This window comes from Anolis sagrei, chromosome 5, assembly GCF_037176765.1.
Source record: "Anolis sagrei isolate rAnoSag1 chromosome 5, rAnoSag1.mat, whole genome shotgun sequence".
Lineage (NCBI taxonomy): Eukaryota > Metazoa > Chordata > Lepidosauria > Squamata > Dactyloidae > Anolis > Anolis sagrei.
The window spans coordinates 29,260,920-29,284,696 of NC_090025.1; the positions used below are offsets into that span (position 1 = coordinate 29,260,920).

A 23,777-nucleotide genomic window follows, 5' to 3' on the forward strand; every position below is an offset into this window, starting at 1 on the left:
AAAATTACAGTTATGAAGTAGCAACAAAAATAATTTTATGAGAAACTGTATGAAGGGATCGTGGCATTAAGAAGGTTGAGAAACACTGGGTTAAATCCTAGTGCTGGAAGGACTGTTGACTGACAGGTCAGCAGTTTGAATCTGGAGAGTATGGTTACAATTTCAAGTTACATTACAAGGCAGGACTGCTGACCGAAAGGTCAGCGGTTTGAATCCGGGGAGGTGTGTGAGCTCTCGTCTGTCATCTCCAGCTTCTCATGTGGGTACATGAGAGAAGCTCCCCAAAGGATGGTAAAACATCCGGGCGTCCCCCAGGCAACATCCTTGCAGACAGCCAATTCTCTCACACCAGTAGTGACTTAGTTTCTCAAGTCACTCCTGACACAAAAAAAAAATAAATTTTTTTACAAGGTCTTGAAAAATACCCAGTGTAATTATGACATGTTTTATGGTATTTGTTATTATGGTTACGATAATTCTCATTAGATTGAAAAACAGATTATAAATTTAAAGTTATATACATATTAAGGTAAATACCAATATAAAGTCCTTCGTGTTTTTTAATTTTTGTGTGATTAAAACAGAAAACCTACCTTGAATCACATGTGAATTGTCTTTTAGAAAGAAATTATACAAGTACTTAGGAATAAAAGCAGACATGCAGGCATAGGCCAGAGCTAAAAGAGAAGGACAAAGAGAGTAATGAATGCAACATCTGTCAAACTATCTACCTATCTGTTGAACTGCCTTCTCCCAGAATTGCATTAAAGATAGCTTACATTAATTTAAACTGCAATAGAATTTGAAAAAATGATTACTATAAAAGTCAAAACTCCATTAAACCAGAGTTGCATTTTAAAAACACAAGTTAAACATTGTGTTGTCGAAGGCTTTCATAGCCAGAATCACTGGGTTACTGTGTGTTTTCCAGACTGTATGGCCATGTTCCAGAAGCATTCTCTCCTGACATAGATGTAGGTGAAACGTCAGGAGAGAATACTTCTGCAACATGGCCATACAGCCCGGAAAACACACAGCAACTCAGAAACAAGTTAAACACATTTACAACAAAAGGAAACAGAAACACCGTTGGAAATAGCAAACTTCTACAAGCCTTCTAAACTAGTTATTTCTTATGTATTTAATTCATATTGCTTATTATATTGTACTAGCTGTACCCACCACAGGTTGCTGTGGCCAACCTTCCCTCCCTCCCTCCCTCCCTCCCTCCCTCCGTCTTTCTTTCTTTCTTTCTTTCTTTCTTTCTTTCTTTCTTTCTTTCTTTCTTTCTTTCTGTCCTCCCCCTTCTCTTCCTCTTCCCTTCCTTCCCCCCTTTTTCTTTCCCTTCCACGTTTTCTCCTTTTCTCCTTCTTTGAATGCAATATTCCTGCTTCTTGACAGGGGGTTGGACTGGATGGCCCATGAGGTCTCTTCCAACTCTATGATTCTATGATTCTCTACCTATTTTTGGACTGCAACTCCCAGCAGTCCTCCTTATCATCTACCTACTTCTATAGCTCTATCTAATTTATCTATCTTATCTTGCTGGGAGTTGCAGTCCAGGAATAAGAAATTGGAAATATGCAGGGATTGGGATGCTCTCAAAGAAATCCAAGGAGAAGAAAGCTTGCAGCTTGGATGCAGTGCATTTGGATCATCCTCCTCTCCTAAAGGGCCTGGTCTAGGGGATGCCGGGAGCTGCAGTACAGAAGACAGTGTGGATATGCTTTGGTGTGTTTTGTTTGCCAGGGAGAGTCATTTTTGCACACACGCTGTAGCATCTTTTTGCTTTTTTTGGCTTTTCAAGTCTTTTCTGCTGTGTTTTTCCATGTTTTAATGAGTGATGGTCACTCGTTGGCATGATAGGTGTATTGCGTCCAAATTCGGTGTCTATTTATCCAGTGGTTTTTTAGTTATGTTAATCTCACAAATGAACATTACATTTTTATTTATATAGATGTGTATTTTGATAGGCAGTTTTCCCTTAACTCTATGTTGTTTAAGATTGACTACAGACCATGTCACCAGAACTGGGACTATTCAGACTGAGACTCAATTTTAGATGCTTAGTTTGCATCAGAAGCAGTACAGTTTAGAAGTAAAGTCACTGTCAGCATGCTGCAGTGTATAGTCAGTACTGACTGAGTCAGTGTTCAGTAATGTGTTAGACTGAGGAGAGTGTTAATCTGTATGCAACAAAGAAGAGATTGAAACAGAACAGTGGTCTTCAACCTGTGGGTCCCCAGATGTTTTTGGCCTTCAACTCACAGAAACCCTAACCGCTGGTAAACTGGCTGGGATTTCTGGGAGTTGTAGGCCAAAAACATCTGGGGACTCCAGGTTGAGAACCACTGCTTTAGAGAGCTTACTGTTTAAAATCTCAAACAATAAGAAATATATCTGTATGCTGAATACATGATGTTTGTAAGTAAATCAACTATGTTACTTTTAATGAAGAATACCTATTTTTGGTCTCTTGAGAGCATGATTTAAAAGCAATATATTTTATGGGAGTAGATGTTTTTTGAGCAACTGAAATAACACATCTGATGATCTGCTATATATTTTGTGCACTGGCATATCTTTGTTCCTAACAGTTTAGAGAGATAACCAGGTATATCAGTCTAACAACTTAGAAGCCTAATTTTCCCTGCATGAATACTAGTGGATATTTACCACTAAGGAAAAGGTACACTCAAAGGAGTATTCTACTCTTCTCAGGAAGATCACACTTTACAAAAGTGTTATGCTTATTCCAAATAGTGTGAATGCCAATTAATCTCCGAAAGGTTTATGCTTCCAAAAAGCTATGGAGATTTCTGGTTTCCCAAAAGGTTATGGCCTAAAAGGTCATGCCTTTCCAAAAACACAACACTTGTATAAAGTGTTCCATGAGATGCAGCATATTTTGTTTTTATAAGATAATAATATTTAAAATAATTCAAAACTCCATTTATTACAGACAAAATATCAGCAAATCAGGGTATGTCAAACTGACGCTCTATCACAGCAATCTTCTCTTTCTATTGCACTCTCCCACTCCACCCCATCACGATTATATAAAATGGATACAAGAAGCATAATTTACCACGATTAAAATAAAATTTACTGCAAGTAAAATGATTTAAGCTAGGGCAGATAACCATGACTTTTCAGATGTTTCCCCAGTTAGCCTAAGTGATAAGAGATACTGGGAAATTTAGTCCAAAAACACCTGGAAGTCCCTGTTTGATTATTTCTCATCTAAGGGAAAAGTTTACCTTCATTGTTGAAATTTAAATATAAGAACGGGGCACAAAGAGAGTCGAGACCTATAGAAAAAAAATTAACATTAATCAGGCATTAAAATCACAAAATATTCAAAAGACACGTTGATAATTTGATGTATTACTTCCTCTTTGTAACACACAAACACATGTTCTTCACATATGAAGTGCTGTTACCTTCCTGCCGGAGCGGGACCTATTGGTCTACTCACATTTGCATGCTTTCAAACTGCTAGGTTGGCAGACAGTGGGAGCTCACCCCGCTCCCCAGATTTGAACCACCAACCTTCCGGTCTGCAAGTTCAACAGCTCAGTGGTTTAACCAGCTGAGCCATCTTCACGTATATCATACAGATATTTTTTTTATTTCAGGATTTATTTATTTATTTACAATATTTATACCCTGTCCTTCTCAACCCTGATGGGGACTCAGAGCAGCTCCACAAAGGCAACAATTTGATGCCACATACACAACAGACATAAAATAAACATATACATTTAACATGAATTTAAAATAATCTAAAAATTAAAACCCATTATTAAAACCACACAGTTTCAGATCATAGTCAAAAAGCTGTTCCAATTGTTATTGCACGTTTTCCATCACCACTTATTGCACTGCCCTATTGGCCAAAGGCTTCGTCCCAAAGCCATGTTTTTAGATGCTTTCTGAAAGTCAGGAGGGAGGGGGCTGACCTGATTTCACTAGAGAGGGAGGGATTCTAATACATAATTCAGTCCTGAGATAAAAAAAAAACTATAGGCATATTAAAATCTTAAAATTATAATTTAAATGGCAAATTATATCGAAGGTTCTAAGGGGTAAAACACACTCAGTCCAGTGGGCCATATTTCTTAATAGAATTGCATAATATTAATATATTAATCGTAATTTTATTTAGCTGCCGGTATTAATTCTGCACACCTAACCTAATTAGTTTCTCAACATACAATAGGGAACAAATAGAGGAATAATCTTCCAGCAAATTTTAAGGAAGCTAGAAGAATGAATTCAGAAGTATTATTAATGAATTCAGAACTATTAGAATTAAAATATAAGATGCCCATCGACAAGGGATCCCCTGGTAGTGCAGCAGGTTAAACTGCTGAGCTGCTGAAATTGCTGATTGAAAAGTTGGTGTTTTGAATCCATGGAGCGGGGTGAGCTGCTGCTGTCAGCCCCAGCTTCTGCCAACCTAGCAGTTTGTAAACATGCGAATGTGACTAGATCAAAAGGTACCGCTTCTGAGGAAAGATAACGGCACTCAATACAGTCTTGTTAGCCACATGACCTTGGAGGTGTCTAGTGACGACACTGGCTCTTTGGCTTAGAAATGGAGATGATTACACCCCCCCCCCCCTCTCAGAATCAGACATGACTAGATTTAATGTCAGGGGAAACCTTTACCTTTATCTTTACTTATGCCCATTGATACCCATATTTTGATTTATACATGCTACAGAAATATCTCCATCCCAAAATATTTATGGGACTCTCTAAGCCAGTGGTTCTCAAACTGTGGGTCACCAGATGTTTTGGCCTTCAACTCCCAGAAATCCTAACAGCTGGTAAACTGGCTGGAATTTCTGAGAGTTGTAGGCCAAAACACCTGGGGACCCACAGGCTGAGAACCAGTGCTCTCTACTGTAATTCTATGGTATGCTTCCAGCCCAAGTACAGTCAAATGACAGAGTTCACTACGATCCACAGTTTCTGATGTTCGCTGGACATCTTGAAATGTATCCCCGAGGAATGCATGGGTAGTATTGTAATAATAATTGCTTGGCACACTAAGCAGCACAACTAACCTTGCCAATAGACAAGATCAGGATGGGAAACAACCCATGCTTTCAACACCCGTCTAAATTTTGCATGACCTTCTGGAGATGACAGCAACTCATCATACTGATGGCAGCGAGGAATGTCAACTTCAATCTACAAAACATGCAAACACAGAGAAAGAGATCAGAATAAGCATCATAAGTGGACACAGAACTGGACTGGATGCTCTAGGTTTGTAAAGTTCAAATGACACAGAAATAATCAGCCATCTTTTAGATCAGGGGTCCACAAACTTTTTAAACCAAGGGATAGGCCACAGTCCCTCAAACTGTTGGAAGGCCAGATTATAATTTGGAAAACACATGAATGAATTCTTATGCGCATTGTACATGTCTTATTTGTAATGCAAAAAACACTTAAAACAATACAATAATTAAAATGAAGAACAATTTTAACCAATATAAACTTATTAGTATTTCAATGGGAAGCGTGGGCCTGCTTTTGGCTGATGAGATAGGATTGTTGTTGTTATGTGCTTTCAGACTTAGGTTGACCCTGAGCAAGGGCCGGGTAAATGACCTTGGAGGGCCGTATCCGGCCCCCGGGCCTTAGTTTGAGGACCCCTGTTTTCGATGGTTGATTATCATTCCAGGAGGCATTTGAAGGAAAAAAGCACTTTTTGGAACTATTTTCCATGGTTTCTCAGCAATCTGCCCACTAACCATGCTGGTTTTGGGATTCTGGGAGATATAGTTCAGAAAAGAGTTCTCCAAGCCCCTGAACCCATGGTACACTAGGAAAAGAAGACGGGGAAAATAAGAAAATGGGAAGTATGGAAGTCCATTAAGAGAGTACTATGCTGTTGATTATATTTCTAAGATATGGTTGCTGTGCATAGATGCAAACCAAGTATTAGAATTTAATATCTGAAGTGTGCAGTATAATTCTCTCTTGATGGTAATGAGCAAAAAAAGCAGTCCTGGTGTCTTTATAGGAACTGATCCAAATTCATGAGTGAGAATGAAGAAATGTCACAGAGGAAAACTATATCATAGAGAATATGTAAGTTCCTTTGCCTTTTACACAGAATGCTCTATTTCAGGAAGGTTAAAATCATCATAATGAGCTGAGCTCCTTTTCACTAGTGATTGCTCAATCACATGTGGAGTCAACTGTAGATAGTATATGGATATATATATTTTTAATTGCACAAATTATTGTCAGTTTCACCTCTATGTTGCAAAAATGATGCTGGTAATAGCTTTTTCATAAAAGGTTATGAATCAAAACACAAACTGTGAAGCATTTTATGCAGCAGAAATTCTATTTGATCATCTATCTCAGTGGTTCTCAACCTGTGGGTCCTCGGGTGTTTTGGCCTACAACTCCCAGAAATCTCAGCCAGTTTACTAACTGTTAGGATTTCTGGGAGTTGAAGGCCAAAACATCTGGGGACCTACAAGTTGAGAACCACTGATCTATCTGGTCGCTATGTAATCCAAGCAATTACTTCCCCAAAATAAAAGAATAATCTTACTTGTCTGTCTGTAGGAATTGGAGTGTCCTTATCAATGGCATCATATTTTGCTTGAATGTCACCCTAAAATGCACAACAAATTATAAATTACAGTTGATATATTTGCAAACACTACTGAGGTTGTTGCAGCGTAAACCCACGCTGTAATATTAGAAATGACAACAAAATCCATCTTTCAGGAACTCAAACAAGAGTTTCATTCTGTGGATAGTCTCATGACAGGACAAAATACTCAGGTAAATTTTGGGAAATATAATCTTCTCAAGGACACACTCTGAGGTATGTTCAATATTCTACTTTTCTGACCTGGATAGCTCACATTAAAAAAAATCTGCCCACACCCCCAGTTCTTTGTGCAAACCACAACATCAAATATAAAACCTAATGCATTGCAGTCTGGTATTTTAATACAATTTGCCAACTGGTTTTGTGTCCCTACATTCACGGACTATATTCATATGTTTTGATCTTGTGGGTGCCAAAGCTCGGGTTGGTCAAGGATTTCTTGCGATTCTCCACATGAATGGGGAGCAGCACATGGAAAAGGGTCACTTTTTCTTTCACATCTTCATTGCCTGTCCTTTTCTTCCACTGGAGCCTCTCTGAATGGATGTGGGGCAGACAAAGATGAAGGCTGAAGCAAAAGGCCCCCTAGCTATCTCTTAAGCAAGTTGCTGTAATTAAGAGTGTGACTAAATCAGATTCTAAATAAAGTCTAACAAATTCCTCAAAGGTCCTTCACACTTGCCACCCCACTCCAATGAGATGACTTTCACTAAAGTCTGCTTCACTAGAGTCAGTTCTGTCCCCATATCCTTTTACTGACCTGAAAGATATTTCCCATGGAGTACAGTAATCAAAAACCAACCAATACTATTCAATACTGTTTTCAACTTCAGAAAAGACTGAGATGAAAAGCAGATCACCAGAAAGTTGAAATGACTTAAAGTTACATTGTAAAAGCAACAAATGTCTATCCTTTCTTGTCCAAGAGAAAAAAGAAATCTGCCTTACATCATCTGTCTACTATATAGTTCTTAGAAAAAGCAATTATCAGTTATAATGTCATCAATGCCTCCTAATGTTGTTGTTTATTCATGCAGTCATTTCCGACTCTTGGTGACCTCATGGACCAGTCCATGGCAGAGCTCTCTGTCGGCTGTCACCACCCTCAGCTCCTTCAGAGTCAAGCCAGTCACTTCAAGGATAACATCGATCCATCTTGCCCTTGGTCAGCCCCTCTTCCTTTTTCCTTCCATTTTCCCCAGTATCATTATCTTCTCCAAGCTTTCCTGTCTTCTCATTATGTGGTCAAAGTACTTCAACTTTGACACTAATATTCTTCCCTCCAGTGAGCAGCCGGGTATTATTTCCTGGAGTATGTGATACAAGGCACTGTCAGAATTTTCCTCCAGCACCACAGTTCAAAAGCATCTATCTTCATTTGCTCAGCCTTCCTTTTGGTCCAGCTCTCGCATCCATAGGTTACTATGGGGAATATCATTGCTTTAACTATGTGGATCTTTATTGCCAGTGTGATGTCTCTACTTTCATCATTTTATCATAACTGGTCATTGCTCTCCTCCCAAGAAGTAAACGTCTCCTAATGTACACAATTAAAAACTCTCCCTCTTATTCTTACCTCCACTCCAAGTAAGGCTGCCCAAGTTAAACCCCTCATCAGTGGAGGAATGTCAACTCTGGCTTCTTTCCAAATCTGATTTTTTTTGTATGGATAGGCCTAAACACATGAAATGTTAGAGTATTAGAAATAGCATATTATAAATAATTACAATAAACAGCTAACAAGTGTATGTTACATTTGTATTGTAGTATTTCATACTATGAAATATAATGAAGTCACTATATATTGATATATAGCTGAAAAATTTAACAAGTAAACCTTAGAAGGGACCTATGGATAATCAAGTCCAATTATCCTGCTCAATGCAGGATCTCTTATTAGAGCATTCACAGAAAATAGCTAGCCACCCTCCTTTTGAAGTTGTTCAGAGAAGAAAAAGTAAAGGTTTCTCCTTGGCATTAAGTCCGGTCATGTCCGACTGGGGGGTGGTGCTAATTTCCATTTTTATGCCAAAGAGCCGGCATTGTCCATAGACACCTCCAAGGTCATGTGGCCAGCATGACTACAATGGAGTGCCGTTATCTTTCCACCAAAGTGGTACCAAAAACCAAGCATGTTTTTGAACTGCTAGGTTGGCAGAAGCTGGAACTAACAACAGGAACTCACCCCGTCCCACAGATTCAAACCACTGACCTTCTGGTCAGCAAGTTCTGCAGCATAGTGGTCTAACTCGCTGCACCATGTCCCCTTCAGAGAAGAAGACACCATCAATTCTTCAGGCTATTGGGTCCAATGTGGAAGCTCTCTCTAATATTCAATCAAAATTTACCTTCCTATAACTTAAAACCATTACACCTAGTTCTACCCTCCCCCGGGGTGAGAAGGGCGAGGTATAAGTAAATGAAATAAATAAATAAATAAGGCAGCTGAGAACAAGTCTTTGTAGCAGGTATTTTGAGTGTGATTATGTTATCCCTCAGTCATCTCCTCACCAAGTGGAACATGCTCAGCTTCAACCTCCCCTCATGTGCCTTTCTCCTGAATTCTCTTATCATCCTCACTGCCCTTTTCTGAACTGGCTCCAACTTGTCAATATCCTTTTAAAAAGGAGGCTCCCAGAATTAAAAAACAGTACTCCAAGTGAAGCCTGACCAACACAGAATATAGTAGGACTATTATTTCATTTTACTTGGAAATTATACTTCTAATAATGCAGGCTAAGATAGCATTTTCCTTCTTTACTGCAGCATCACATTGCTGCTTCATGTTCAACTTATGATCTACAATAATACCAAGGTCTCTTTACACCTGTAGTAATGTTGAGCCAGCTATCCTGCATCATGTACCTGTGCTTTTTTTTTTTTTTTTGTGGCTTGACGGAAGAGATTTGCATTTGTCTCTATTGAATTTCATGTTTCAGATGAATGAAACCTGCATCATATTTAATTGCAGGATACATTCAATGGCAAAATAGATAAAAACTAAGAACCTGTATGCTGTGGGAAACAGAATGAGTCTAGCTTTATAAGTGCTACTCACCTTTAGCAGTCTGTCAAATAGGACAATTCTGTTTAGCTGATATTCTGTGTCCCGTTCTCGAATGATAAGAGGAAGATTAGCAGCAGCAGATAACTCATTACTGCTATTTGAATGGGGTACATTTGACTGGCTGAAACAGAATAGAGGAATTAGATGTAAATAAGGATGACATTTTATGTGGACAACTTTTGTGGATCTGGGGGTTAGTTTAACCTTTTGTGGACTGCAATGTTTCTTAACCTGGGGGTCGGGACACCTGAGGGGGGAGGGTCATGAGGTGGTTTCAGAGGGGCCACCAAAGAGCACCAGAAAACATTTATTTCTGATGGTTTTAGAAACCCCTTTGGCAGAAAAGGCTGAAGATCTCTCTGCCTGTCCTTCTCTTCCTTTTTGGAAACAGATGGCACCTCCCACCTAAAGCTCTCTTTCGCTGTGATTAGCCGGCATCTCAGCAAAGGGGAGGGATGTTTCTGAGACTCCAAGTAGGGAGGGGAGAGCAGGCGTGCTTGGCACATAACAGCATGGTGTGCATATGTGGGCAAGGGAGAGTGTGCGAGGTTGAAGGGACGCTCATACCAGAGAGGCACTTCAAGGCATGGGGGTTTTGTGTGGGAAGTTCTATTGTTGGCGGGGTTTAGACTGCTCTTTGACTGTAGGTGAACTATAAGTCCCAGCAACTACAGCTCTGAAATGTCAAGGTCTTTATGGGCAACCATACAGAGTAAAAAAACCCCAAAACACTGGTAGGCTTTACATTTTGCTCATAACTGCTGTGAAAGGAAGGTTGAAAAAGCTAACGTAACTGAATACTCCTCCTCTTGCAATAGAAACACTCCTTAAAAAAGAAGAGTTCAATTCATTCTCATCTCTACTCCAAGAGGATCTTGAACAAAAAATAAATGTATAAAGTACTAAGAAGCTTCTGATATAAGGATAATGTTGGTACTCCTGGTATTAACAAGTCAATTTATATGCCACTAGTTCTGCATATCTTATTTGCTTACTCAGCCTCTTTGTCTAAAACCTCAGGCCCATTCTACAGGAAGAAATGGATGGATCCAGTAAAGCTCACGGTTACATGTTAGGTTCAATTCACCTAGAGGCAAAAATAAATCACTGAATGCTACCAAACAGAGCTTTACTGATCATAAGCCTGGCTCATTATAAACATTTCATAAAACAAACTGATCTCCTCAAGTGAACAACTACTTCTATTTACTTACTCATCTTCAAGCAAGGGATAAAAGGCTTCCCCAGCAACATCTTTCAGCCTCTATGAGAGATAATAAAATACTGAGAATTAGAAGGATAATCTGCATTTATAACGACTTGTAAAGAAACAGGTAACGAAATGGCTACAATGTGTGTGCCTTCAAATTGACTGCTTTTTTTTGTCGTGTCAGGAGTGACTTGAGAAACTGCAAGTCGCTTCTGGTGTGAGAGAATTGGTCGTCTGCAAGGACGTTGCCCAGGGGACACCTGGATGATTTGATGTTTTTATCATCCTTATCATAAATTGACTGCTAATTTATGGCAACCCCATGAACTTCCTAGAGTTTTCTTGGGTATGGTGGTTTTGCCATTTCCTTCCTCTGAAATATAGCCTATAGCACCTGGTATTCATTGGTGGTCTCCCATCCAAGTACTAAGATCATTCCTGGAATTTTTGGTCATTTCTGTTGTTTATCCCTGTGTGTTTCTTAGACACACAGTACGTCACATTTTTATATGAACATTTCATAGTTCATAAAGCAGCTGTTCTTTGGCAGCTGACAGGCCTTCAATGTTGATTGAGATTATTGTCATGGTTGGTTCTGAAATGTCCAAGTCACTTCTGGTGTGAGAGAATCAGCCATCCATGAAGGCATTGCTAGGGGACGCTTGGATGTGCTATGATCTTGCAGTGAGGCTTCTCTCATGTCTCATGGTTTCTTTCAGTGTGGAGAAGAGCAAACCAAAGATCACCTACTACAATGCAAGCTGAGCCCTGCTACATGCAAAATGGAGGACCTTCTCACAGCAACATCAGAGGCACTCTAAGTGGCCAGCTTCAGGTTGAAGAATATTTAGCATGATGCCAAGTTTTTAAATTTTATGTTTTTAAATTCATGTTAACTGTACCCTCAACTTGCTTCTGACATGATAAATAAATAATCCAAGTACTAACCTGCTTAGGGGCCTTTGGAATGGCTATAATCTACTTATTCTGAATTTGGATCAGTTTAGCAAATTGAAGAGGCATCCGACACTAGCGTACATTTATTTCCAGTTTCCAGAAGGTAATCCTTAAATATCAAACTAGCGGAAGCCCACTTTCCTTCTTCCTCTTATCATTCTTGCAAACAACTTACACTGGTTACTCAGAAGGGAGTTGGGAACATTATTTAAATAGTTAATGCATTACTTAATTATTACTAAAAGCAACACCATGATTTGTAACACATTATTTTCAAACTCTGATTTGGCTACTTATGTGATGAATCAGTCAGTAATACCCACTTCCTTTTTGCAACACTTCATGTTCTAATTTGAAACAGTAACCGAAAAGATGCGCATTCCTCTTCAAGAGTAGAAACCTTATTTAAATCTATCTTGTTATATACATGTTATTGGGTTTCTTTACAACCAATAATCAGGTAGAACAAGAAAAAAATGATGGCCAATATGGAAATCTTTTAACCTGTCGATGTTTTTCTAGCTATAGCCCTAAATACAACATGTCAAATTAATCAGAGATTTGACAACCCAACATGATTAAACTTAATACCATGAAGTTCTTTGGGGATCTGCACTTCAGTTTAAAAGCCTTTTACTTTATGCAGTGCTGATCCCCTTGATTACAAACTCTTCCAGCAATCATGCTTGAGGGATTCTGATTGCTAAAGGAAAATTTTCAGTTAGTACTACACAGTTTGGCAAGTAAGACTCAGACTAGATTTTCTCAAAAGAGAACAATCTCTGTATTTTGCATCTTCACTCATTTCTATAGTGGAAGCACTGGTATTTCAGTACTTGTGTCTATCCTCATACACTTAGGCAAAATGTGTGTAATAAGGAGCTTTTTCTATCAATGTAAGGCACCCTAGAACCACTGATCTAACTAGAAGCCTGTGTTTTAGTGAGATTGATGGTTGTCAACACTTTGTCCTCCAGTTGTTTTGAACTTTGAGCATCCTTGATCATTAGTTGCACTGATTGTTGTTTCTGAGAGACGATTTTCAAAACATCTGAAGGGACAAAGGTTGAGAACCTCTGAGTAATTCTGCATCCTATGAGTTGAAGGAAAACTTACTATGCCTTACTATTTTTGTTGTATTCCCAATGTGTTCTTAATACAAATAAGAATGCTAGCAAAAAAACAAAACACCCAAGCACATGCAATCTAGGCTTAAAAAACACTTCAAAACAAATAAACCAGTGGCTCCCAACATTTTTTTTGGCCAGGGACCACTTGACCAGGGACCACTCTCCAACATTAGGACCAAAAGGGTTATGAATCAGTTTTTGGTCAATTTTAGATTTGGTTTGGTTATTTGGGGTGCTGATTCAGAAAACTCTATTGGATAGACCACATCAGCTCTATTTTCTGATACAGAACATATGCCACCCAGTAGTCGCCATCTACTCATCCAAAGAAAACCATATTTAATAAGCCATGGCACTATAAGAGGGATTAACAAGACCAGTCACTCTTGTTGCAATGGTGTAGTAACGGTGAGGCTGTGGACCATATTTTAGTTCTTGCGGACCACTAGTGGTCCACAGACCCTAGGTTGCGAACCACTGAAATAAACAAATGTTTTCTGTTCCAACCAATTAACAACACCAAAAGCATCACACTTTTGTCACAGTATCAACAATCTTCCATCTGCAATTTCCTTACATGGTAAATACTAGGCCTGGGCGGTTTCGTTTCGTTAATTCGTAATTCGTTAATAATTCGTTAATTTTTCCAATTACAAAACGATAACGAACCATTCTGGAGCAATTATTTAAAAAACCGAATTTTTAAACACGTTTTGTAAATGCTTCGTATTTCGTTATTGTATTCGTTTCGTTATTGTTCTGAGGTCGTTTCGTTATTATTTCCGCATGTCTGGGCCAGTTTTATGGTTTAATTAGTGGAAAAAAAATTATAATATCACACCAACAGTCAAGAACAGAGGGAGAGGGAAGCTTCAGAAGTTTTTGGAGGTTTTTTAGCATATTTCGCGGTCGCGTCCGCCATTAACGAATCGATTCGTTATTGTTTCAGAAATCAATTCGTTAATTTTTTACCATTTACGAAATTTCGTAAATATCGAACTTTTTAAAAGGAAAATTTTGTAATTATTTTAAATATCAAAACAAAAAAAACCCCCAAATACAAATCGATTTTAGAAACAAATTTTTGCGTTGTTACCCAGGCCTAGTAAATACAATTATAACAGTGTGACGTGGTGATCTGAGTGCTGGACTATGACTCTGGATACCAGAGTTCAATTCCCTGATTAGTTATAGAAACTCACTGGATGAAGTGGAAAAGTCACACACTTTCAGCCTCAGAAAATAGTGATAGGTTTATCTTAGAATATTATCTTATATCTTAGAGTAGACATAAGCTGAAAACAAATTAAAGGCACACCACAAAATATCTACTAAAATGAAGAGAACATTATTATTTTGAAGGCCGAATCTAATGGGAAAGTGGTGGGAGATAAGAGAGACACAATATCCTCCATGATTTTGAACAATCAGTAGCTAAATATTTGTCACTAAGCTTATAAAGGTAAAGGTAGTCCCCTGACATAAAGTCCAGTCATGTCTGACTCTGGGGTGTGGTGCTCATCTCCATTTCTAAGCCGAAGAGCCAGCGTGGTCCGTAGACACCTCCAAGGTCATGTGGCCGGCATGACTGCATGGAGCGCCATTACCTTCCCGTCGGAGCGGTACCTATTGATCTACTCACATTTGCATGTTTTCGAACTGCTAGGTTGGCAGAAGCTAGGGCTGACAGCGGAAGCTCACGCCGCTCCCCGGAATCAAACCTGCGACCTTTCGATCAACAAGCTCAGCAGCTCAGTGCTTTAACCCACTGCGCCACCGGGGGCTCCCCACTAAGCTTATAGTCCCTGTCAAAACACACAGTACAATGGTACACATGTATTTATAAATATTCTAGTATGTAAAAGCATATTTCTTCTTACATTTCTCAGCTGGCACAGAGAGAGTGTGACCGTTGTGTCATCCAGAAGGAAGCTTCTATCTCGCCCCTGTCCAAAGCTCTCTCCATCCTCCAACACAAAACTAGAAGAAACATACAATACTTCAGATTAATGCACAGTATGCATAACTTTATCTTTATGTATGAAATCAGTGGGCTGAACAAGCATACGAGGCCAAACAATGTTATAATAATTTCAGAGCTGAATTGGCTTTATTATTCTTTTAATAAAGCAGAATTGTTGGCAAGATAGAGAAGGGAGTAGAAGACCATGTGGGCCACCTTCTTCTCTTTGAAGGAAAATGATACAGATATAACGAATGAAGGAAAAAATGGACACAAAAAGCGCACCCGCCTCTAATTTTATCTTAAATGTTCCTGATTTCTTATATTAATCTGCCTCCTTAATTTAAAAATAGAGTCAGCTTCTTTAAGGTTGTCAAATGATTTCATGGCCGGAATCACTGGCTGCTGTGAGTTTTCCAGGCCATGTTCCAGAAGCATTCTCTCCTGACATTTTACCCACATTTATGGCAGGCATCCTCAGAGGTTGTGAGGACTCTGGAAAACTAGGCAAGTGGAGTTTACATATCTGTGGAATGTCCAGGGTGGGAGAAAGAACTCCTGTCTATTTGAGGCAAGTGTGAATGCTGCAATTGGCCAGCTTGATTAGCACTGAATGGCCATGCAGCTTCAAAGACTGGCTGCTTCCTGCCTAGGAGAATGCTTTGTTGGGAGGTGTTAGCTGGCCCTGATTGTTTCCTGTCTGGAATTCAGGTGAATTCCAAAAACAGGGGAATTTCAGGCAGGAAACAATCAGGGCCTTCCAACAAAGGATTCCCCCCCCCCCCCCGGCAGGCAGCAGCCAGTCTTTGAAGCTGCATGACCATTTAATGCTAATCAAGGTGGCCAGTTGCAACATTCACACTTGCCTGAAACAGATAAAGAGCAACTCAGCTTCTTTTGTTTCTTTCCTTGGAGAGAAAGAAGAAGAAATGGATGCAGTGTGTACTGACTTCTGGAAAATCCAGGTCTTGGCAAGGTAGACTTCTCTCACACGCCAAAAGTCCATTGGTTCTTCCAGTTGTACTAATGTAACACATTCAATCTTAATATTTCTTTGGCACTATCCCTTCTAGAACCAGTTGCACAACTGGAAATCACATTGTGCAACATCTTTTACATCAGCATTCTAAAACAGAGGAAAGACCCACTGAAACCAGTGAGAATTAACTTGGCTATTACTAAGTTTCACAGATATGAAAAAATCTGCTCTAGTAACTCTCAGGTTATTAGAAGTGTCTCTGTTGTGACATAAATATTGTGTGTGTGTGTGTGTGCGTGCGTGTGTGTGTGTGTGTGTGTGAATGATATATATTCTGCCTTTCTCCCAAAACAGAAATTATGGCAAGATTACATTAAAAACTGAGGTCATAGATTTTGAAATGGCAACAACATTTAGCACAACAGTAACAGCACATTGTCACATGATACTCAAAAGTGTTTTATAGAAAGTAGACCTCATTTCTTCCTTTTAAAATAACTGCACAAATTAACTCTTTTCCTCAAGCTTCCACCCCCCAAAGCAGTTTTCCACTCCTTACATGGGAAGGGTACAGATGGGTGGCTTTGAACGAATGATTTCCTTGTTGACAAGTTCTTTTTCCAAGTCCCCTCCAGCCAAGCACCAGAGATAATAAACTTCTTCAATTGACCTTTCTGCTAGGTAATCAGAGTTTTCCTCTATTAACAGAAGCCAACAAATACAACATTATAGACTTTCCAGAAACTCTTAAGATTTTTCCCAGCATTCAAAACACACATATCGTTAGACATAAAATAACAGGAACAATTCCTCAAACAATGTTATTAGAGATAAACGATCTTCCCTTTGGAATCACAAGAGGCAAAAAAGCAGCTGGACAAACTGCGGGATTACTCCATAGCAAGAGGGCTAACATAGCAACATCTCCATCTTGACTTCGTATTAGAAAAATGAAAATACAATAAATGCAACAGGGAACCATTTAATAAATCTTTTATTTGTTATTTAAAAGATACTTTTCATTTTCGGTTTAATGGGATATGGTGACAATAAATAACAGACTGTATGAAGCCCACCTAGTTTGCTTCAAATGCTTTCCCCTTATTTATCTTTGAATGGCTAGCAAAATGCATTTTAAGATATCTATCCTTCATTATTCCTAGCGACCTGCAAGTCATTATTGTTTCCCACCAGCCTCAGTCAGGAAGGTCATGAGCCAAATCTGATGTAGGCCGAAGTTAAGAATATCTAGAAGGCACCAGTTCGGGAAAAGCTAACTACAGTATAGTCTCGCTTATCCAACCTTCACTCATCCAACATTCTGTATTATCCAACACAGTCTGCCTCCCACCCAGACACAGAGCTGTTTCAATACATTGTGATGTTTTGGTGCGAAATTCGTAAATACAGTAATTACTACATAACGTTACCATGTATTGAACTGCTTTTTCTGTCGATCTGTTGTAAAAACATGATATTTTGGTGCTTAATTTGTAAAATCATAATGTATTTTGACGTTTAGTAGGCTTTTCCTTAACCCCTCCTTATTATCCAACATTTTTGCTTATCCAACGTTCTGCCAGCCCGTTTATGTTGGATAAGCAAGACTCGACTGTATATCACAATTGAGGCCAACATAAAAATCTTTCCTTTGGAAACCATGAAACAATTAAACATAACCCATCACTGAGTTCTAAGTGAAGGATCTGAATATATTGAACCTATGATGAGCATTAACTGTTGTTCCATCTGGCCAAGTGTCCATTTGGTAGCAACTTACCAAGGCAATATTTCCAAACTTGATGCTCTCTGTACTAATTTGAACTTAATTATTTTAAGCTATTCAGATATTAGTTCTTGTCTCTTTTTTACCTTCAAACAGTTGACTAATGTCTTCAGGAAGAGTTAAGTTGGCACATCTTAGAGTGGGTGAGAAAAGGCTGGCAGGTTTGTGGAAGGTTGGGTATAGTGAAGATATTTCACTGAAAATGGGATCATTCAGCAGTTTGTCAGGTGTAGGCCTTGAATAACAGAAAAAGAAGATGGAATGGAAAATATCTGAGCTCATGTAAAAAATGAACTGCTTAAAAATGTACACAAAAAACCAAGAACAAAAACCATATAAATAATGAATTTTCTACATGGTATATCTTTCCTATATAAATTCATTCCACAGTTCAAGTCCTACACAACTTTATCCAAGAGCTAACTGTTTCAGTGAACCTTCAGTACTAAAATTCTCTGACTTTTCCTATTTGTTAGCAATTTTTGTCATCATAGTGTATATTTTATCATGCAAAGTACAAAGAAAATTTAAAAGTATACTACATAGTTTAATCTTTTGCAATTGAGTTTACGTTTACAACTTACCACTGATTTTCAAGTGACAAACAGTTGCTCATTTGAGCATGAAATTGCTCATTTGAGTGTTCTACTGATGGAGACAGAGAAGGAAGGAAGTTGTATGTGAACAGGAGTCTTAACTGGAATGCCTTCTGCATGGTGATTTTTAAAGCTAAGTAATGAAAGTGTGGTAGCAGATTTCACTTACTTTAGAGATGATTCACTTAATTTAATAGTGAATCTTCTCCCTGGCTATAGGGAGCACACAATGCCCCTATTAAAGCATCCCATGCTGCCAATAAGTTTCCGGTCTCAATTCAAAGTGCAGGCTCTTACCTATAAAGCCCTAAATGGTTCAGACCCTGCCTATCTTCGTGCTCGCACCCACCTCTATGCACCTGTGCAAATGTTAAGATCTGCCAGAGAGACCCTCCTCTCTGTCCCACCACCGTCACAAGCGCAATTGGTGGGGACGAAGGAAAGGGCCTTCTTGGTGGTGGCCCCCTGACTTTGGAACACCCTCCCCAGGGAGATTAGGCATGCCCCCACAGTGTCCTCCTTCCGTAGAGATCTGAAGACATGGATGTTTAGACAAGCCTTTGAGAACGTCTAGCTTTCATGGTCCATAATAAATGACACAGCACTGCATTTTCATCCCATGTCCTTTTCCTTAGCTACAATTTGCACTATCCCATTCCATTGTCTTGTTTACAGTATGGACATGTCTTATGATAGTTGTCACCATAGGTTATTGGGCATTGTTTTGAGTTTTAAATTGTTGTTTTATATGCTATATGTTTTACTTTATTGTATTGTACTGTACTGCGTGTTTATTTTATGCTCTGTTTCACGCACTTTGTGCCACATGCAAGCCGTCCCAAATCCCTTCAATGTATTTCCAATGTACACTCACCTCTTTGAAGGATAGAATGTGAGACACTTTCGCAGCAGAGTTAAAACATTTTCAGGAACCTCCTGGTGGAGAAATGTATAAATCCCATTGTCAAAATCTGCATTGTGTATTATGGTAGATGGCGTAAACTATCCCCAGTTTATTCAGAATTAATTCCCAAAAAAAAAGAACAATGCTTTTTGTTGAACTCTAGGAACATTACAAATGCTATAGCTTCTATGTCAGATTTTTGTCAAGTGCAGATTCCAAGAAACCAAGATAAATTTCTACAAAGAAATTTCGTCTATAACATTAAAGCTACATTAAATTATAGAATTTCAAGCTGATGATATAAACTTCATAATTTTAGTAAAATCTGCACATCTTCTCTATAGAGTTTTGCTAAATCTGTCACTATACCAGATTCATATTAACAGAAAAGGGAGCGAGCGAGCGAGTGAGCGAGAGAGAGAGACGCTAAGGATATACTAACTAAATCGTAAACGTGTGCTATGCTGAAGGAAAAAGGACAAAATGACAAGGGTTGGACCGAATTAAGAGGCGTAAAACTGAGAAGACAAAAGAAAATTTGTTTGCATCAGCCATTTCCATAGATAGATGGTACATATAGTTAGGGAACCCTGTTAAATGAAGGAAACACTCTCCAAAATCAGAAAGAAGCAACTTCAGTTAATAGAACTTTGCCCATGGAAGACGCTTCCATCATTTTCTCCTCTCATCTCCTGAACCACTGACAGTTTTATCATCCTCAGACTATGAGGAGAAGAGGGAGGAAAAGTCTACTTCTGCCAGTTCCACTGTAGATACCTAAATCTGGATTTAACCCACAGCACAAATCACTTTGAGATTTGTCACAACACTTTTTGTTGAATTGTACATCTTGTGTACAAAGATGAAGTACTTTGGCCACATAATGAGAAGATAGGAAAGCCTGGAGAAAGGAAGGAAAAAGGAAGAGAGGCCAACCAAGAGCAAGATGGATGGATGTTATCCTTGAAGTGACTGGCTTGACCTTGAAGGAGCTAGGGGTGGCGACAGCCAACAGGGAGCTCTGGCATGGACCGGCCCATGAGGTCACAAAGAGTCGGAAGCAACTGAATGAATAAGCAACAACACATCTTGTGTAATACCAACTTCAAGAAAATACTGTAATACTATTACTATTAGCTATAATTATACCATGGGTCCTATGGACTGCTAAAAAGACAAATGAATAGATCCTAAAGCAAATCAAACATGAAATCTTTCTAGAAGCCAAGATGACTAAACTGAGACTGTTGTACATTGCCATATCATGAGAATTCATAACTCACTAAAAAGACTTGCTTGGCAAGGTAGAAGGCAGTAGAAAAAGAGGAAGACAATACTCTAGGCAGCAAGATTCAATCAATGAAGCCACTACCCTGAGTCTGAAGGTTTGGAGGTTCCCCATTCATAGGGTGGCCATGCCAAAGTTGACTTGATGACCATTAACAACAACAATTATTATACCATAGAAAGAAAGATAGGTATTCAGACCTTAATAATGTCCAAACATCCATGTTCCTCAGCCAGTACTGTTAGAATATCATCCACACAACCTGCAAATGAAAATGGGATGAGATTGTTGCATCAGATATGGACCATGGTCTAAAGGACATATTGGCCTTCTCCCTCCCTGTTTAATGGACTTTGCTCTACATGCTCCAGTAAGCAGAAATGTGATTTAAAAATACATGTAATAAATAATAATAAACGGACAGGTGCTCCATGTACAGCAATCAACTGAACTAGTAGTAATCTCCTTATAACCTCTCATCATGTTTCAGGCTATTTTAAGTATATTATTGTATTTCAATCTGTTTTTACCACATTGTTGCTATTTAATTGTTTTTAACTTTTGTATTGCGCTTTTTTAACTTGACTAAGTGTGAGATTGTTAGCTGCCTTGTGTCCCCACGGGGAGAAAAGCAGGGTATAAATAAAGTTAATAATGATGATAACAACAACAATAATAAGTTAATTAATTAAATTATATCCTACCTTTCTCCTAGCAAGGAACCCATGGCAGTTCCCATCAAGTTAAATGGTTTATGAAGCAAGGATTGGAGCATGATTGTTTACTTTATAGGAGACTGAAAATGATCTATTGACACCAAATGTAATCTACCGACACCAAACTTGACTTCTAACAATTTTTTTTAGCATTGTGGAATTTTCTCTGTTTATGAACTTTGCAGCAGTGACTTGGCAACTTTTGAAAGCTGTATTATAGTATAAGAATCTATGGCTTAGACTAGAGCTTCCATTCTTTTTGGATATATCAAGTAGGATTGGGGACACAAATGCATTTTTCCTCTAAATAGAGTTAGATCATTGATTCACCAACTTGGCAAGCTAATCCTTCCAGGTGCATCTAGGAGAAGCAATCCCACTTTGATTTTCTCTCCCTATCTAGAATATTTGTGGACAAAAAAGTAAAGTAACTCTGGCAAAATTTTATCCCAATGCCTTCTCACAACTAAGTGATGATCTCATGTTCTTATCTACTGGAATACTGGTGATATCATGTTCTTATCTCCTGGAATACTGGAGGCCTCACATTTTTATTTCCTGGAATACTAGTGATCTCATGTTCTTATCTTTTGGAATACTGGAGACTTCACGTTCTTATCTCCTGGAATACTGATGATCTCATGTTCTTATCTCCTGGAATACTGATGATCTCATGTTCTTATATCCTGGAATACTAGTGATCTCATGTTCTTATCTCCTGGAATACTGGAGACCTCAAGTTCTTATCTCCTGGAATACTAGTGACCTCATGTTCTTATCTCCTGGAATACTGGTGATCTCATGTTCTTATCTCCTGGAATACTGGAGACCTCATGTTCTTATCTCCTGGAATACTGGTGACCTCATGTTCTTATCTCCTGGAATACTGGTGATCTCATGTTCTTATCTCCTGGAATACTGATGATCTCATGTTCTTATCTCCTGGAATACTGGAGACCTCATGTTCTTATTTCCTGGAATATTGAAGACCTCACATTCTTATCTCCTGGAATACTGGTGATCTCATGTTCTTATCTCCTGGAATACTGGAGACCTCATGTTCTTATCTCCTGGAATACTAGTGATCTTATCTCCTTATCTACTGGAATGGAAAGATATCTCCTTATCTACTGGAATGTAAGGTGAATAATGAGCCCTAATTAGTGTTTTGCATTAAACATCAAGTAACCATTTCCATGCCTGTTGGGAGCTCTGCACTAGTTTTGTGAACTGCACAAATGCCCATGGTAAGTTCCCTTGATAATGTGAGCAACACTATGTACAACCTAATAGTATGGTCAGCTCATAAGCAACTACACCTTTTTTGTGTTTGCGAACTCTCTCTTGGATTATGGACATAACTGAAAAATAAAATATCTACAATAAGAAATAACTTTTCCAGCTTTTCATCCATTTATATCTTTTGCATTTTTATTTAAAAGTATTACTAACCATATTCATCTGCTGTTTATGAGCACTGCTGTTGTAATATAAGTTTAACTTTTCAACTTTCATACATTCTGAAAACACTCTGTTTTCTACATTCTGAAAACACTGCATTTCCAAATCAATATTATAAGCTTTGATTCATCTGGGATTTTACAGTTCACATTACTCACCAAGGTTAAGTACAAGTTTTAGCTTTTCAGCTACATCCAAACTCTGGAACAGTTTTCTGCCCTGAAGGCAACAGTAAGATAAGTGATTAATGAAGCATCTTTATGAAATGCATTGCCACCGTAGACTCTTAAATCTTCTGTTAACGCAGACATCCATGATAATAAAAAATTGTTTTGCACAAATCTGTTTTAATGTCTTAAGAAACAGATGCATGCTCATTAGAAATTGCAGTACTAACTTCAAAGTCATTATGACAAATAGCAATTCACATTTGGATGTGCTAGATGGGTAATTTCTTAATTAAGGACTGGCCTTTTAAAGGTGTAATGCTGTGCCAGATGACTTTGAGGGGAATGTGTGTGTGTTTCAAAATTAACTTTTTGGAGGTTCTCAGGACTTATAGAGCAATCTCCAAAACATTCAAGCCAAAAAAGACATTTACTAAAAGATAGCCTAATGCTGTGATTATATTTCAACAAATCTTTATTGCATAGGTTTGCACTATGTACTATAAACACAATACATAAGATAAAGATTCTGAAGAGGTGTAGAGTGTATAAAATATGCTTGCCTATATTAGAAAAATAAGATTTTGAGACAATCATGCAATATGTGTTGTCAAAGGCTTTTGTAGCTGCAATCACTGAGTTGCTGTGAGTTTTTTGGGCTGTATGGCCATATTCCGGAAGCATTTCCTCCTGACTTTTTGCCCACATCTATGGCAGGCAGACCTCATAACCTCTGAGGATGCCTGTCATAGATGCAGGTGAAACGTCAGGAGAGAATGCTTTTGGAACATGGCCATACAGCCTGGAAAACTCACAGCAACCCAATCATGTAATATATAGTACTGATTTATTTTCTTTCAGTAATCCCCCCCCCCCCTCAAAAAAAAAATGAATCCTTCTC

General features: G+C 38.5%; 1 protein-coding gene across 1 annotated transcript in view; it reads right to left on the bottom strand.

Annotated features, from left to right (window-relative positions):
- The window catches only part of TBCK (TBC1 domain containing kinase), a 109,413-nt gene that overhangs the window by 49,693 nt on the left and 35,943 nt on the right, over positions 1-23,777 (bottom strand). Inside the window, exons 7-19 of the mRNA XM_060779127.2 lie at positions 22,868-22,928; positions 20,733-20,794; positions 19,215-19,276; positions 17,831-17,979; positions 16,518-16,656; positions 14,897-14,996; positions 10,934-10,983; positions 9,711-9,840; positions 8,229-8,327; positions 6,587-6,649; positions 5,076-5,202; positions 3,261-3,311; positions 594-677 (exon numbers count right to left, since the gene is read on the bottom strand). Coding sequence (XP_060635110.2) covers positions 594-677; positions 3,261-3,311; positions 5,076-5,202; positions 6,587-6,649; positions 8,229-8,327; positions 9,711-9,840; positions 10,934-10,983; positions 14,897-14,996; positions 16,518-16,656; positions 17,831-17,979; positions 19,215-19,276; positions 20,733-20,794; positions 22,868-22,928 — 1,177 coding nt within the window. The remainder of the gene's footprint in view (positions 1-593; positions 678-3,260; positions 3,312-5,075; positions 5,203-6,586; positions 6,650-8,228; positions 8,328-9,710; positions 9,841-10,933; positions 10,984-14,896; positions 14,997-16,517; positions 16,657-17,830; positions 17,980-19,214; positions 19,277-20,732; positions 20,795-22,867; positions 22,929-23,777) is intronic.